At 46.4% G+C, this 16,577-nt stretch overlaps 1 protein-coding gene across 1 annotated transcript in view; it reads left to right on the top strand.

Moving 5' to 3' along the window:
- Positions 1-3,376: 3,376 nt before the first annotated feature.
- LOC310855054 (teneurin-2-like) overlaps positions 3,377-16,577 on the top strand; it is a gene marked incomplete at its 5' end in the record, with an annotated part of 111,946 nt that continues 98,745 nt past the window's right edge. The window contains one exon of the mRNA XM_083759909.1: positions 3,377-3,615. Within this exon, the coding sequence (XP_083616035.1) occupies positions 3,377-3,615 (239 nt within the window). The remainder of the gene's footprint in view (positions 3,616-16,577) is intronic.

The following is a 16,577-nucleotide window of genomic DNA, read 5'->3' as shown; positions in this document are numbered from 1 at the left end:
CATGTAGTGGGAAGACGAGCAAAGCCATACCCTTTTAATTCACTCCTGGCTGTCATTTCCTAATGTACACTGTACTGTAGTTCTAAATGACCACAGTGTCTGTTGCCATAGTCACAGCCACATTAAATATCCTCCATTATAGACCAAGTGTAGGAGTTGTCAAATGTATTTTTTCTGATTGCTAAATATTATCTCATATACTGTACTGGATACATTCTGTACATGTTCTATACCGAAGCTGAAACTGCATAGTTCTCTGTAAATCTGACAGATTTTGTTCAGCCGTAAGATAGCCGGTGCTGTATAGCACCAAAAGAGCTGACTATGACCCAGAGAAGCACTTTTAGTGCTACTCAGCACCATTTTGGTTCAGTGTGATACCATCTCAGCTGTAGCTCGAGCTGAGTGGGCTAAGTGAAAGTGTCAGTCTTCTATACAATAGGTGTCGTGATGGTGAATGGATGGCTGTGATAAGTATTGATCAGCATCGCTCATTCAGAGTGGAGATTCCGGTTCCTATATATAAGCAGCAGAGAAGGGAACTATACGGCACACGCTGTCTTCTCTTACAGCAAAAAAAAGGTTTTAATGCAAATGCAAACGTTTCGGCCACACTGTCCTTCATCGGGTACCTCAGGTAGCCTATTCATCACATATCTCGGATAGTATCCGAGATATCTGATGAAGGTCGGGCGAGTTGCGACCGAAAGGTTGTATTTAATGTTTGAGTGGTGCAACCACTCCAAGGAACAGCAATGTCCGTGTTCACCTATGCGCCTATGTGACGTTAACCTACCTATGTGACGTTAATGAGCACCAGTATATGACTACCAGTAGGGGCGCTTGTGCCAGAGACAGAGAGAGGGATAGTGCTGCACTGTTAGTGCTGCACTGTTGCCTGCTAATAAGAGAGAGAGAGAGAGAGAGAGGTGTGTGGGGGGGAGGGGGAGTTGCAACACTCAGTTCACAGTTCACACAGGTGTGATTTTTTTCTATAAGTAAAGACAGTGTGCAGGATCTACCTGAATTCTTTCCTGTCTCGTGCCTGTTCCTACAAACCTGTCCCGTGAAGTAGGTCTGAAAAATGACCTTTTTTCACAGAACTTTAGTTGACCAAAGTGCTGCACAGGTAAAAGCAAAGCAATACATAAAAATAAAAAAACGAAGTGCCTTATAAGCACTTAAGCAGCATGCTAAGCTACATTAGCCCCCTTGGGCAAGGGAAATAATTATTTCAAGTAAAAAAAAAGAAAGAATAGCAGATCTACAAGCAACACGTCACAATGCGATGTGCTGTTGTGAGCTTGCACATCAGATACTTTCGTTATTCCTATAGAACATATATATGTTGCGTCCACACGGGCAGATGAAACGATGCAGTCCACATTGTCAACGGAAGCCAGCGACATGAAGCTGTGATGTGATGCGTGAAGCTGCCGCAAATTATGCTGTGAAAACAGTACGGTCTTATGTCTCCGATGATGTCATCGGAGCAACATTCAAAGTATAAGCTTTCTCTTCCTGGATCCTCGCCTGTGCCTCGTGGGAGATTGTGACCAAAGTGTTCAGCAGCTACATTTATTTTTTATAGGCTATGTTTGGTATTCAACCACAGTGAATAATGGGGTCTGTAGGAGCTGTAGGAGGCTCATCTAGATGGTTATAACCTATAGGAACAGCACCTTCAGCTGCAAAAAGACAAACTGTACTTTTTCTTAATAGTGCTGCTGTCCTTTGAATATTACTTTTCTCCCTCTAATATTTCATATTATTGTACATATGTATATGTTTATATTATTATTATTATTATTGCTGCTGCTACACTATTTAAGGAATCAGAACAAAGGAGTTGTACTCTTGTGTTCCAGTACAGAAGATATAATAATAATAATAATAAAGAAATATTGACCTTGACCTTGTGGAAATGTTTGTGTGTGCGTGTGCGTGTGTGTGTGTGTGTGTGTGTGTGTGTGTGTGTGTGTGTGTGTGTGTGTGTGTGTGTGTGTGTGTATATATATATATATATATATATATATATATATATATATATATATATATATATACAGTATATACACCCCGTGTGTGTGTGTGTGTGTGTGTGTGTGTGTGTGTGTGTGTGTGTGTGGATGTGTGAACCTCACAAATAATACTGTACATTATTTCAAATGAATAATCCTTAATATAGGTCACAAGTAGTATAGTGAAAATATTTTTAACTTCAGTCAGAGTGGTCCAATATAATTTGGACCTCTAAAATGTGTAATACATTATAAGTGCATATACGGTAGTGTTGCCTCACAGCTCGAAGGTCCTGGGTTCGAAATTCCCTCTTGTCAGGTGAAAAGAAGCAGCTAACTAACTCCTCATGCATAGAAGGAAGCATGAGGTCAGTCCGCTGCCTCCACCAGGTTGGCAGAGGACGTGTAGCGCCCAGGATTACATTAAATAATTGATACTGGGTGAAAGAAATGGGTTGCTAAATCGTGGGATAAAAAATTAGGAAAATATAAAATAAGTAGGCACTGTACAGTACTTGAACCCATTTGTCCCAAGACCTGTCAGCAGTTGTTAGTGTCCAGCTAAACACAAGATTGGTCTAGTCGAGGCTCATTGCGTCAGTATATTCAAATGAATAGGCACGGCTGTCAAAACAAATGTACATCTTCCTCCAAGGAGTCAGTGGTACATTTCGATAGCGCCTTTATCCGAAGCGCTTCACAATGTGCTTTACACTCACCCATTCAGGCACACATTCACACACACCGTCGGCGGAGGAAACCATGCAAGACTCACAGGGAGCAGTTACGGGTTCAGTGTCTGCGTCAAGGAGACTTCCACACTAATCCGCAGGGAGCCAGTGATTGAACCGGGAACCTTCTGTTTCCCGAGCGGCCCAATTAGTTCTGTTCATGTGAAATTCCGTAACCTCTTGAACCCTAGCATTATTATTATTTGGGTGGGGGGAGGCATATGCTGAAAATAGCTGATCTACAAGCTCACAACACGTCGCAACATAACATGTTGTGAATTTGTAGATAAGCTGTTTTTGGCAATGAGATTTTGGTGTAGAGGAAAGAATATCGGACCAAGTATACATGGCCATGGATGATACAATTCTGCTCGAGCGGGTATACGTAACGTACAATAAAAAGTATTTTAATCCGATCGGTGGCCATTGTAACAGAATTGTAACATCGGTGGCCCAGGGGTGAGCAATTTAGAACGTTTATGTTGACGTTAACGTTGTAAATGGAGAAACTGCGAAAAACAGTAGGTGAAGTTGCGCATGCATAAAGTGAGTGGCAAATCGAGTGGTGATAAACTTTGCAAGCTTTCCTGTTCTCTTTCAGGTTCTCATACCCTCGGCCAGTCGTCCATGCGGCCTCCCGTTCCGCCGCCTCACACGTCGGCCAGCACTCCCAACCGGAGCACCTCCTCGTCATCAACGCATCACCAGTCGTCAGCCAGCACCCTGAACAGACCCACGCTGGCTAACCGCCGCAACGCCGCCCACAACCCTGCTGGACACACCCTGGGGGATGGGCCCACCACGCCGGAATCAGTGCAACTGCAGGACAGCTGGGCACTCAACAGCAGTGTACCCATAGAAACCAGGTGAGTTAGAGCAGCAGCGTACCCATAGAAACCAGGTGAGTTAGAGCAGCAGCGTACCCATAGAAACCAGGTGAGTTAGAGCAGCAGCGGTTCCCAAACCTTTCAGGGTCGAGTCGAGAGATTAGACGTTTTGCCCGGGACCCAAACTAGTGGAAATAGCAGATCTACAAACGCACAGGGCGTCGCATCGCGCCACGTTGCAAGCTTTGTAGATTTGTTTTCTTAGATTTTTCTTTTATTTCTTCTTGAAATTATTGAAAAGATTATTGAATATTTTTTTAATTCATGAAAAATGTTTTTTTTTTTTTTTTTTAATAATAATAATTAAAAACCCATAGAAATGTGTTCCCAACCCACAAAAAACCCACAATTGTGCTCACAATGCGCTGCGATGCTTGTAGATCTAATTTCAAAAGATTTTTTTATACATTTCAAAACTTGGAAATTGGACATACTGCATAATACGTCCTTTTACTTTTGGTACTGTGCATTTTGATGTCAATACTTTTTGTACTTTTACTCAAGTAAATTTAGAATTTCTGACTTTACTTTATTTCTATATTTCTGTATTGATACTTTTACTTAGTAAAACATTGTAGTACTTTTTCCACCACTGGTGAAATTGAACAATACCTTTGGAAGTTGGATCCAGTGTGCGGACTCTGTTCTCTTTCAACTTCACTTTTGGTCCCATAATGAGTTTTGTACTTTACGTCAGTACTGTCAATCTTTTTTTTTCCACCATGGGAATCGCATTTTGGCACTCTTTTCATTTCTAGGCAACAAAGTATTGTGCACACCTCAAATGTTCTGAGACGGGTGTATAGGCAGGGCTCAATGTATTCAAAAACAAAAGTGCACAAAGACCCGCACACCGTCTGTAGGGGAGAGCCGCCAAGGATGTAACATTTTGCACGTTTCATTTTTTTACTCAGAGATCCGTTTATCTACACATGTAATATTTTCAGGCAACGGACCTACACATGTCTGCTACCATAAACCACTTCAAGTTATTTTTTTGATGAAACAGATCGGGAGTTATTAAACCGAACGTGGACGCTGTTTCAGTGTTACATTTGCTGCGCATATCGGATTAATTGTAACGGCATGCATGATAAATGTAACAATGCTAAAAAACACCATTAAACATATCGTTTTCAGCTTAAAGCAATTATATTTCATTAAAGCAACTCCTTAGCATTGTTTTCATACCATGGATGTGATAAGAAAATGTATCAAAAATAAGGGAAATATTAAATAGTATCGGGTGTACCAGTTTGGGCTTTTTTTTTTTTTTTGGTCAGTTCAGTGGGGAAATACATTGATTAAACAAACGTTTGATTGATTGAGTTGTACAATGTTATACAACCCTACAATAATTTTAGAATACACTACACAATACAATACAATTTTAGAACATATAATATTGGCCAATATGTCAAATATGTAAATATTACATATAATGGTATTTAATGGAAAGCGGACCATTTGTAACATGTTACAAATGGCCCACTTTTGCAAGTTGTTCTTTGCCGTTGCTTACAGACCAGAATGAACGTGAATTCCGTCTAAACACGATGCAAACTAATGAAGAACATAAGCATGAAGACATCCATGTGGATTTTTATTCACCAACATCAAAGAAAAAAATTGTAGCACACATATACTCCAGGTGTAAAATTATACGCCTTTTGAAAAAAGTCAGTTTTTCGCCAATAACTCCCCGTAGGATAAAGGTAAACACTTCAAACTTCCTGGGCACGTAGAGTACGTTGCTGTACACATACTGACGCGATGGCGTCATGGTGGCGTTGACCAATCAAGAGATAACGTCCATGTTACAACCGTGAAGCGTTACAATCGTGGCGGCTCTCCCCTACTTGCAATACGAACACTTTATTTAGGCAACGTTTCGGTCAAAGACCTTCTTCAGGCATTTCTGAAATGTCATAAATCAGTTTTTTTCATGCAAACCTCATTAATTAACCATTTTGTGAAGAATGTTGCCCGTTAAGAAAGACCCGATGCCGATTCTACAAAAGTAAAACATATTTCTGAAAAATAAAAATAAATAGTATGTTGCTATATCAGTGGTTCTCAAAAGTTTTTCATGTCAAGGACCCCCAAAATGATATGTTTTTGGCTGTGGATCCTCATCTCAAAATATGTTGTTCCAGCAGAAGCAAAGGTTTGAATTAAAAATGGTCGCTTTAAAAACAATTCAAAGATTTGCACAAAATTTCGAGATACAAAACAAATACAAATAGCAGATATGCAAGCCGCTTGCATATCTGCTATTTCTGAATAGCCAAAGTATACAATAATGCATGGTTAATGTGGTCACACAGATGCTTTCAATGGGTTTAAAAAGAGATAAGAAAGAAAAGAAAGTGGTCATGGATTATAGAGGTTAGTAATGCCAGTCTTTGATCATCCACGATCTTAATTCCTTTTGCTGTCTCTGTGGTGCACCCTAATTGGCTGTTCTGCTCCTCAGCAAATGATGTGATTGGCTGCTCCGCTCTTCAACAACTGCCTTAATCGTTAGACGTGCGCTAGAAATCAGGGTCAGTTAAATATAACTGCTTTCACGTTAACTTCCCTTTAAGTTCTATTATGTGTACGCACTTTATTCTGCTCTGCTCCATTGTCGACACGCCTTGCTGGGTCAGCTTGGCATGCTGCAAGAAAACGAGTGGGTGGAAACGATAGAAATGTATAGAGACAGAGAACGGAGGAGAGTAAAACTCCATCAAAGGGTGAGATCAAAGCACGGTTTGATGTCCTGACACGCGTGTGTGTGTGTGTGTGTGTGTGTGTGTGTGTGTGTGTGTGTGTGTGTGTGTGTGTGTGTGTGTGTGAGCACGCGTTCGTGTGGTATAACAGGATTGTAATGCCTAGAGGTCTCATGCTGTCATGCCTGATGGTCAGTTTTAGGTCAGGTCACTTCAACTATATGTTTGCTCTGGAGTCTGGGGATTAGAACTGACAAACTCACATTTCCAGTTTTCCACATATGGCCCATTCGAGATAAACATTATCCGTGGCATTTATTTTTAAGAGACTATATCGTTTCTCGCCAAGTTCCATCTCCTGGATAGAGATCAGATGAAGAAATCTCTCTCTCTCTCTCTCTCTCTCTCTCTCTCTCTCTCTTTTTTCAGAACATGAAAAATATACATTTATCTGGAAATTAATAAAACGTTATAAAGCAATGCTGCCTCATCAAAGTTGGTGTTGTGACTTTATATATTGTCAATTAGTTCCATATAGCACTGATTTATTTAGTTAGGTGGTTTCCTCCTGACAGCAACGATATGGTATATCATGGCCTGTCGACAAAGTGCCAGATGGAGTCCCCTAACAGTAACTGTCAGCAAGCTGTGTCTAAGGGACAGGTAGTAGAAACATAACATCACCAGGAGATGTCATGTCTGTTAGAGCTACAGTATAGGCGGCGGTTTATAGGAGGTGTTAAGAAAGTAGTGGGGTGTACTTTTAATGGCCTAGCTGTTCCATGCTCAAGGTCTGTATCCGGAGAACTCGTCAGTTTACCAACTTTAGTGCATTTTAGTTTTACTTCACCTTCATTTAAATTGCATTGAATTGAGAGAGAGGATAGTTGTTTAGAGTTAACACTAGAGAAAGTAGGAATGCTAAAAGTTTAAACACCAAAGTACCGAAACAATGTAATTCATTAGTAAACAATAATGGTAGGCCTACTTATCATTGGTATTCACATACTCAACTTTTTATTATTATCTAGCTGTTATCTATTATTATCTATTGCACAAAATAATTTGATCACTTTGGGAATGAACTATGACATCTGTGAGTTGGACATACTACACTGATGATGATGTTAGCATAACGATGAAGACATTGATGAAGAATTTTCGCCGCGGCGACTTGGTAAACTGGCGAGTTCTCCGGTATCCTCAAGGTCAAGGTTCCTTTATGGTTTACATCTTGTGTACAGATACATAGGAATAAAGATGTTTCCGGTTTCGCATACATTGTAGCCCAATATTAATAATAATAACAATAATAATAATCATAGGATAACAATAATAGAAAGAGTGTTTCCCAAGCTTAATATTTTATATATATTTCCCCCCTGGCCTGTTTGTTTCTATGCCTGATTGTCAGAGGGAACAAACGATGTATCACTGTACTCTGAGTCTGAGGCTATGAAGCCACTTGTCCCTTGGAAGCCCCTGAGACAGTGGTTGAGTTGCTAGAATCTATTGGTCTGCTGCGCAGGCATTTTGTCAGCCACTAGTTAGGTGTTCCATGTAGTGCTGCTCGTGATTCACTGTCATTGCCACTGGACTCTCCCCAGGCCGGCACTGAGAGTCTGCAACAAAGCTGTTTACTGCTGGGCTTGAGGCAACACTGCCCCTAGGCCAGTGGTTCCAAAACGTTTCAAATCGACATTTATTTGGCCGCGGACCCCCATTTGAAAACATAATGCCAGGGTCCCGCATAAGAGAAGATTTTCACGGCTCTAGCAGTGATTCTCAACCATTTTTATTTCAATGACCCCCAGTGTGACATGCATTAGTCCTCGAACCCCCATTTAATGGCATTTCTATCTCTGGGACCCCAATTTATATTGTAAAATCTAATTTAACCAAATGTGGTTCCACTCTGAGTTACAGACCCATAAGGGTCCATTTGGTTCCTATAACTATCATTTATAGCTGGGGACCCCCTGGAACTTGGGTACCCCTGGGGGTCCCCGGACCCCACTTTGAGAACCAATGCTCGGTGTTACGGCTCACTCCTCCTCACCTTCACGTGCAAGCACTGCTTAGCCACTCCCCCCTCACTGACTACTCCATGGCTCTACTCAGCACACCTGCTCTCCTGCACCAATCCTCTGCACCTGTCTTACATCCTGCAATCAAGCACTGCCTCTACAAGAACCCAGTCTGCCCTTCATTCCACGCCAGAGCTTCACATGTCAACATGTATGGTAAAGTACAGCTCAAGCTTTAGTATTGTTAAACTGAGTTAGAGCTAGTTACAGTTTTAGCCTTACTATTTCCCAGCTGTTCAACTTTGCAGCTCCTGCCTTTGTTGTTTTTGCCGTGGTGATTGTTTCTCTGAAGACTGACGCCTCCTCTCCTTCTCCTCCTCAGTGTTTGGACCCCACTCCTTTCCCTATTTACCTTTTGTGAATAAACCTGAACAACATCTGAACAACGCCTCCTCTCTTGCTGTGCACTTGGGTCACACTTACTAAATATAACACTAGGCCCCCATCTCAACAACAGCCACAACACTTAGCTGCTCTCTCAGGCTCAACACCTTTAGCTTTGATCTCAACCTCCCTGCATGGCAACCTGACATGCTACACTAGAGCAGTGTTGATCTGGACAGCACATTTTGATGTAGATTTAGTCATAATCTTTAGTCATAGTCACATTTTATTTAGTTTTAGTCATATTTTTGTCATCTGAAAAGTTTCTTTAGTTTCTTCTATATATTTTAGTCGACTTAGTCGTAATGGCAGATTTATTTACACTTGGTTGCGTGCTGAAAATAGCCAATCTACAAACTCACAACGTTGTGAATTTGTAGAACACATAAAGAACACATAAAATAACTTTAAGCGACCTGTTGAGAGCTTGTAGATCAACTATTTTCACGTATTTGTTTGGGGCGAAAAAACGTAAGTATGTCACATACTTGTATGTACACGGATTAATCTGCTAAAACAATTCAAAATCGGGGACAATAATTATGAAATAACTGAATTTGAGGTTAAATGTGAAGACTATGGGATGGCACTATAGCCCTTAGATAAGCCTCACCTCCACTCTGCGATGGCAAGCTGTCCATCTCACCCATTGAGATGCATGTTAAGTGACAGGATTTCTCCATATAAATAATCGATCATTTCAGTAGCAAGAGGTTCAACATGTCAGCAAAGCCTGCACTGGACATACCGTATGTGCATGCCATTAGTTCAGTAAACTAGAAATGCAAGGGAGAAACAGTATCCAACTCAATCAACTTTAACAACCGTGTAATGCACGGTAAGACGCAATTAGTATTATTCACCCACCTGGGTGGGTGAGTCATGTAACTTTCCCGACATTATGCCATTAAATGACATTGACAGCTATGAGGTGACGAAAGCTTGCCATCCTTAGCAACGGTTGCTAAAATATTTGGATTGACATCGGACAATCGCTTTTGCGTTGGGGTTTAGCGAAGGGCTGATTTCCATCCTGATGCCCCAAATGACAACCCCTGGCTTCAACCTCCTTGCTATGGCCTCCACTGCCTAGGCAGCACTACAGTAGCTGTCTCCTGTCTCCTTGCCAACATCAATAGCCTTTGAGTTCTCATCCTTCTCTGAAGTAACTAGAGCCCATGCCAGATATTTAGGTCCAATGCTGATCCCAATTTATTTTGAATGACCACTGATTACTAATGTTTTGACTGATATTTTGCCAAAATGTTATTGGCTTTTTAAAAACAAATAAACCCAAATAACTTTTTGTTAGGATTATGAACAAGACAAGACATTATAAACATAAACTGAACAGTTTAACCCTAACAGTTTAAAAAATACATCGGCATTCGGCAGCACGATTGCAGATGGTGATCAATAAAGTCAAATAACGGCCGATATATTGGTCTGCCTCTAAACCTCTGTCCTGGCTCCTCTTTGCTCCCCTGTGTGTCCCCCTGGGAGACCTTCCAACTTTCTGTCTCCACCCGGTCCACTGTGCCTCGTTGACCCTCGCCATGTCTAATCCTCTCTATCTCCATGTTACGGCTCACTCCTCCTCACCTTCACATGCAAGCACGGCTTAGCCACTCCCCCCTCACTGACTACTCCTTGGCTCTACTCAACACACCTGCTCTCCTGCACCAATCCTCTGCACCTGTCTTCCATTCTGCAATCAAGCACTGCCTCTACAAGAACCCAGTCTGCCCCTCATTCTACGGCAGAGCTTCACATGTCTACATGTATGGTAAAGTACAGCTCAAGCCTTTATGTGTTGTTAAACTGAGTATAGTGCTAGTTATTGTTTTAGCCTTACATAGCTACTGCCCAGCCGTGCAGCTTTACACGGTTGCAGCTCCTGCCTTTGTTATTATTTCTCTGAAGACTGACGCCTCCTCTCCTTCTCCTCCTCAATGTTTGGAATCCCATGCTGAGCTAGGCCAACCTGGAGAGCCACTGATCCACTACTACCGCACTCCCTTCCATACAAACCTTTGTGAATAAACCTGAACTAAACCTGAACAACGCCTCCTCTCTTGCTGTGCACTTGGGTCACTCTTACTAAATATAACAGTAAGCTCTGGCCATCGGGACCCAGCCAGCATGGAGAAGACATTTCAGGCCCAGGGACAAGTTTTGAATGAACACTCTCGCCTATTAAAGGAGGCTTCCAATGCTGTCATAAGTATTAAAGAGGATCTCCAAGGGGTTACTGCTCGTCAACAGTCCCAGGCCAACCAACAGCAAGCCCAGGTGGACCAGCTCTCTGCCGTGGTCCAGAATCTCGCTGACCAGGTTGCTGCACTCAGTGCTCGACTCCTTCCACCCACGGCTCCCCCCGTGCCTGCTTCTGCCCAATCTGGGCCTGCTCCAGACCCGGCCCTCGTGCCAGCCACTCGAGAGCCCCATCTGGTGGCACCGGCTATCTATGACGGGTCTTTCGCCCACTGCCGTGAATTCCTCATGCAGTGTGAGTATGTCTTTGCACTTCAACCGAGCATGTATTCCACTGCCGCCGCCCGCATAGCCTACATAGCAAATCTCACCACCGGCCAGGCTCGCCGGTGGGTTATGGCTAGTCGTGAGGGCTCGGCACATTACATGCATGACTATGCTGCATTTTCTGATGAGTTCAGAACTGTGTTCGATCATGATGTCCATGGGCAGGATGCAGACTCAGTCCTTTCCACCCTCCAGCAGGGTTCTAGCTCTGTGGCGCAGTATGCCACAGAGTTTCGTATCCTTGCAGCTCGTTGCCAGTGGAACGAGCCTGCTTTGTTCAGTGCTTTCCGGCGGGGCTTGGCAGAGCCCGTGAAGGATGCCTTGTCTGGGAGAGAGAAGCCCTGCACGTTGAACCAACTCATCTCCCTCTCTATTTCCCTTGATGAGCGTCACCGGGAACGCAAACGTGAGAAGGCTCACCAGTCTCGCCCTGCTGCTGGGCCGTCTTCCTCGCCTTCAGCCAGCCTTAGCCGGCCTGCTCTCCTTCCTGATCTCGCTACATCTGCCGGTGAGGAGCCTATGCAGTTGGGCCGAGCCCGCTTAACCTCTGCTGAACGTGACCACCGAAGATTACGGGGACTCTGCATGTATTGTGCAGGTTCAGCACACTCTGTGGACTCTTGCCCCATCCTGCATTCTAGAGCCTCCTCAGGCCGACTGCCAAAAGACAGGGCTCACCCGCTCGGGGGTTCCGAGTGAGCCGCTTGTCCGACCCCCTGTCCCGCTCCAGCAAGTCCAGGTTCATTGTCACTCTTGCCTGGTCAGGGCACACACTCACCGTTCCTGCCCTGATAGACTCTGGTGCTGATGAGAGCTTCGTGGACCAACGTTACGCCCAGGAGGTAGGACTCCCCATTGTGCCTCTGGAGAAGTCCCTCTCTGCATTCGCTTTGGATGGCCACCCCATGGGTCCTGTCACTCACCAATGCGAGGCTTTCACCCTCACTGTCTCAGGAAATCACGTAGAGAGCATCCGCCCCTACGTCATCGACTCTCCTGACACACCTTTCATCCTAGGCAGACCTTGGCTGGAGCTCCACAATCCTCACGTCTGTTGGAGTTCGGGCCGCATTCTCAGCTGGAGCATTCCCTGCCACGCCCGCTGCCTTCGGTCTGCCCAGACGCCTTCTCTGCCTGAACGACCCAGTCTTGCCCCTCCTGATCTTTCCAAGGTCCCTCCTGAGTACCACGACCTGGGTGAGGCATTCAGTAAGGAGCGAGCATGCACTCTTCCTCCTCACCGACCCTACGACTGTGCCATCGAGCTCCGTCCTGACGCTCCGCTTCCAGCCAGTCGCCTCTACAACCTCTCACTACCTGAGAAGGCAGCTATGGACAGTTACATTAATGGCTGTCTGGCTGAGGGTCTTATACGTCCATCCACATCCCCGGTGGCAGCAGGCTTTTTCTTCGTCAAGAAGAAGGGTGGGGATCTGAGGCCGTGCATAGACTACAGGCAGCTCAACAACATCACCATCAAGAACAAATATCCTCTCCCCCTCATGAGCTCCAACTTTGAACCCCTTGTCGGTGCTACCATCTTCACCAAGTTGGATCTCAGGAACGCATACCACCTTGTGCGTATCCGTAAAGGGGATGAATGGAAGACCGCTTTCAAGACACCCCGTGGACACTACGAATACCTGGTCATGCCCTTCGGTCTCACAAATGCCCCCTCAGTCTTTCAGGCTCTCATGAACGACATGCTCCGGGACATGCTAGAGGTATTCGTGGTCCTTTACCTTGATGACATCCTGGTATTCTCCCGGGGCATTGAGGAGCATATCCAGCATGTCCGTATGGTCATCCAGCGTCTCTTGGAGAATCGGCTGTACATTAAGGCTGAGAAATGTGTCTTTCACTCGCCTTCTGTGGAGTTCCTTGGACTCATTGTGGAGGATGGCTGTATCCGTCCCGACCCCCACAAGGTCCAAGCCGTCGTCGACTGGCCGCAACCCACAACCCGCAGACAGCTCCAAGGTTTCCTAGGGTTTGCTAACTTCTACCGCCGTTTCATTCGGAACTACAGCCGCATAGCTGCCCCTCTTACTCGACTCACCTCCACTCTGCGTCCTTACGTCTGGACGCCTGCTGCCGGTGCCGCTTTTGCTGCCCTCAAGGAGCACTTCACCACAGCCCCTGTCCTTCTCCATCCAGACCCCTCCAGGCCATTCATAGTGGAGGTAGATGCTTCTGACATCGGTCTAGGGGCTGTCTTATCCCAGCGGTCCGTAAGGGACCAGAAGCTACACCCCTGTGCCTTTCTCTCCCGTCGTTTTGACCCAGCCGAGGAGAACTACGATATTGGGAATAGGGAGCTGCTAGCTGTGGTGGCAGCCTTTGGGGAGTGGCGCCACTGGCTGGAGGGTGCTGAAGAGCCCACGGTGGTCTGGTCCGACCATAAGAACCTGACCTTCATCCGGGAGGCCAAGCGTCTCAACTCTCGCCAGGCACGGTGGGCACAGTTCCTGGATAGGTTCAGCTACACCATCACCTACAGACCGGGCTCCAGCAACACCAAGGCTGATTCCTTGTCCCGACAACATGCCCCGGAGAAATCCTCAGCCGAGCCTGAACCCATTGTTCCGGCTGCTTGTATCGTAGGAGCGGTCACCATGAACATTGAGGCTGAGGTCAAACAGGCCCAACAAGCTGAGCCGGGCCCAGACGATGGTCCTCGTCACCGGCTCTTCGTGCCTGATTCGGTGCGTACTCAAGTGCTGCAGTGGGGCCATTCCAGCCAGTTTGCTTGCCACCCCGGGTATCAGCGCACCCTCTCCTTCCTGAGCCGGAGATTTTGGTGGCCGTCCATGAGGACTGACGTCCGGGAGTTTGTCGCTGCCTGCGCCACCTGTTCCCGTGCCAAGGCGTCACACCAGCCACCGGCTGGCCTTCTTCGCCCACTCCCTGTGCCCACCCGCCCTTGGTCTCACATTGGCTTGGACTTTGTGACCGGTTTTCCCCCTTCCCATGGGAACACCATCATCCTCACTGTGGTGGACCGGTTTTCCAAGGCGGTGCACCTAGTGGCGCTCCCTAAGCTCCCATCCTCTGCGGAGACAGCTGCACTCCTCACCCAGCATGTCTACCGTCTTCATGGGCTTCCCAGTGACATTGTCTCTGACAGGGGTCCGCAGTTCACGTCCCAGGTCTGGCGGGCCTTCTGTAAGGAGATTGGCGCCACCGTTAGCCTCTCCTCGGGATACCACCCACAGTCCAACGGTCAGGCTGAGCGGACCAACCAGAGCTTGGAGTCGGCCCTCCGCTGTGTCTCTGCTCTCCACCCCACCTCCTGGAGCAAGGATCTACCCTGGGTGGAATACTCACTCAATGCCCTTACCTGTGCCGCCACTGGCAGGTCCCCTTTCGAAGCCTCTCTGGGTTACCAACCCCCGTTGTTCTCTCTCCAGGAGTCAGAGGCCTCTGTCCCCTCTGTCCAGGCCCACTTCCGTCGGTGTCGGCGCGTGTGGAAGAAAGTCCGCGCCGCCCTGCTTCGCTCCAACGAGCGTTCCTGCCGTGGGGCCAACCGTCGCCGCATTCCTGCTCCGGTGTACCAGGCTGGGCAACGTGTGTACCTCTCCTCTGCCGATCTTCCGCTCCAGGTGCCTTCCAAGAAGTTGGCTCCCCGGTTTGTCGGTCCCTTCGAGATTGACCACGTCCTGAGTCCGGCGGCTGTGCGTCTCAAGCTCCCGGCCTCCCTGCGTGTACATCCCGTGTTTCACGTGTCCAAGATCAAGCCTGTGTCCTCGAGCCCGCTCATGCCCTCTGCCCCTGCTCCTCCGCCGCCTCAGATGGTCGACGGGCATCCCCAGTGGACAGTTCGGCGGCTACTGAAGGTTCGGCGCAGAGGTCGAGGTTTCCAGTTTCTGGCGGACTGGGAGGGTTACGGCCCCGAGGAACGCAGTTGGATCTCCAGAAAGCTCATTATGGATCCCTCTCTCCTTCGGGACTTCTACAGGGCCAACCCCGACGCCCCCGGGAGGTCGCCAGGAGGCGCCCCTCGGAGGGGGGGTACTGTTACGGCTCACTCCTCCTCACCTTCACATGCAAGCACGGCTTAGCCACTCCCCCCTCACTGACTACTCCTTGGCTCTACTCAACACACCTGCTCTCCTGCACCAATCCTCTGCACCTGTCTTCCATTCTGCAATCAAGCACTGCCTCTACAAGAACCCAGTCTGCCCCTCATTCTACGCCAGAGCTTCACATGTCTACATGTATGGTAAAGTACAGCTCAAGCCTTTATGTGTTGTTAAACTGAGTATAGTGCTAGTTATTGTTTTAGCCTTACATAGCTACTGCCCAGCCGTGCAGCTTTACACGGTTGCAGCTCCTGCCTTTGTTATTATTTCTCTGAAGACTGACGCCTCCTCTCCTTCTCCTCCTCAGTGTTTGGAATCCCATGCTGAGCTAGGCCAACCTGGAGAGCCACTGATCCACTACTACCGCACTCCCTTCCATACAAACCTTTGTGAATAAACCTGAACTAAACCTGAACAACGCCTCCTCTCTTGCTGTGCACTTGGGTCACTCTTACTAAATATAACACTCCAGGTCTAACCTCACCATCGTCTCCCGCTTCTCTTTTCTATCTTGTCTTTCCCTTTCTTCCTTTTGTCACTGGAGCTCCATGTAGCTTTTTCTTTCACATTCCGAATCTGAAAAAGAAGGGACTCCCCGCACACTGTCTTAAAATAATTTATTGGTGAAATTGATTATTAGGGAACCAGCAACGTGTCACTTTCAGCCTATATGGCCTTCATCAGGCTATCTTTATGAACAGGAAGGAGAAAGACCATCTTTTGTAGTCTGTCTAACCTACAGTAAGGTACGTTCCGAAGTTCCGAATTTGACCTCCAACCGTAGAGCCTTAAAATGCACCTGCGTCAGAAATCATTTTCCTATTAAAGCTGCACAATGTAACTTTCCTGTTGTAGTCCGGATTTGAACCCTGTCTCCTGCGCAAGTGCTGGAATCTTTACCGTTGAGCTAATAGAGCCTGCCTGCCTGCTTGCTCAGGGGATGTATTGAATCTTGACCTTCAGGTCGAAATCCGTGTCAAACCAAACCAGAAATAGAATTGTGTAAAAGGTCATGTCTCACCTAGCCGGTAGACACAGGATGTAAATGTCTTACCAGAAGAGCAGGGAGACAGACCATACAACCACCTCATTTGTATAAGTTCCAGTAGATCGCATTAACTTACTAGAAACAA

This window comes from Protomyctophum parallelum, assembly GCF_964188405.1.
Source record: "Protomyctophum parallelum genome assembly, chromosome: 1".
NCBI lineage: Eukaryota > Metazoa > Chordata > Actinopteri > Myctophiformes > Myctophidae > Protomyctophum > Protomyctophum parallelum.
Note: the sequence above shows the minus strand (reverse complement) of the source record. Positions and strands in the feature narration are given on the sequence as shown.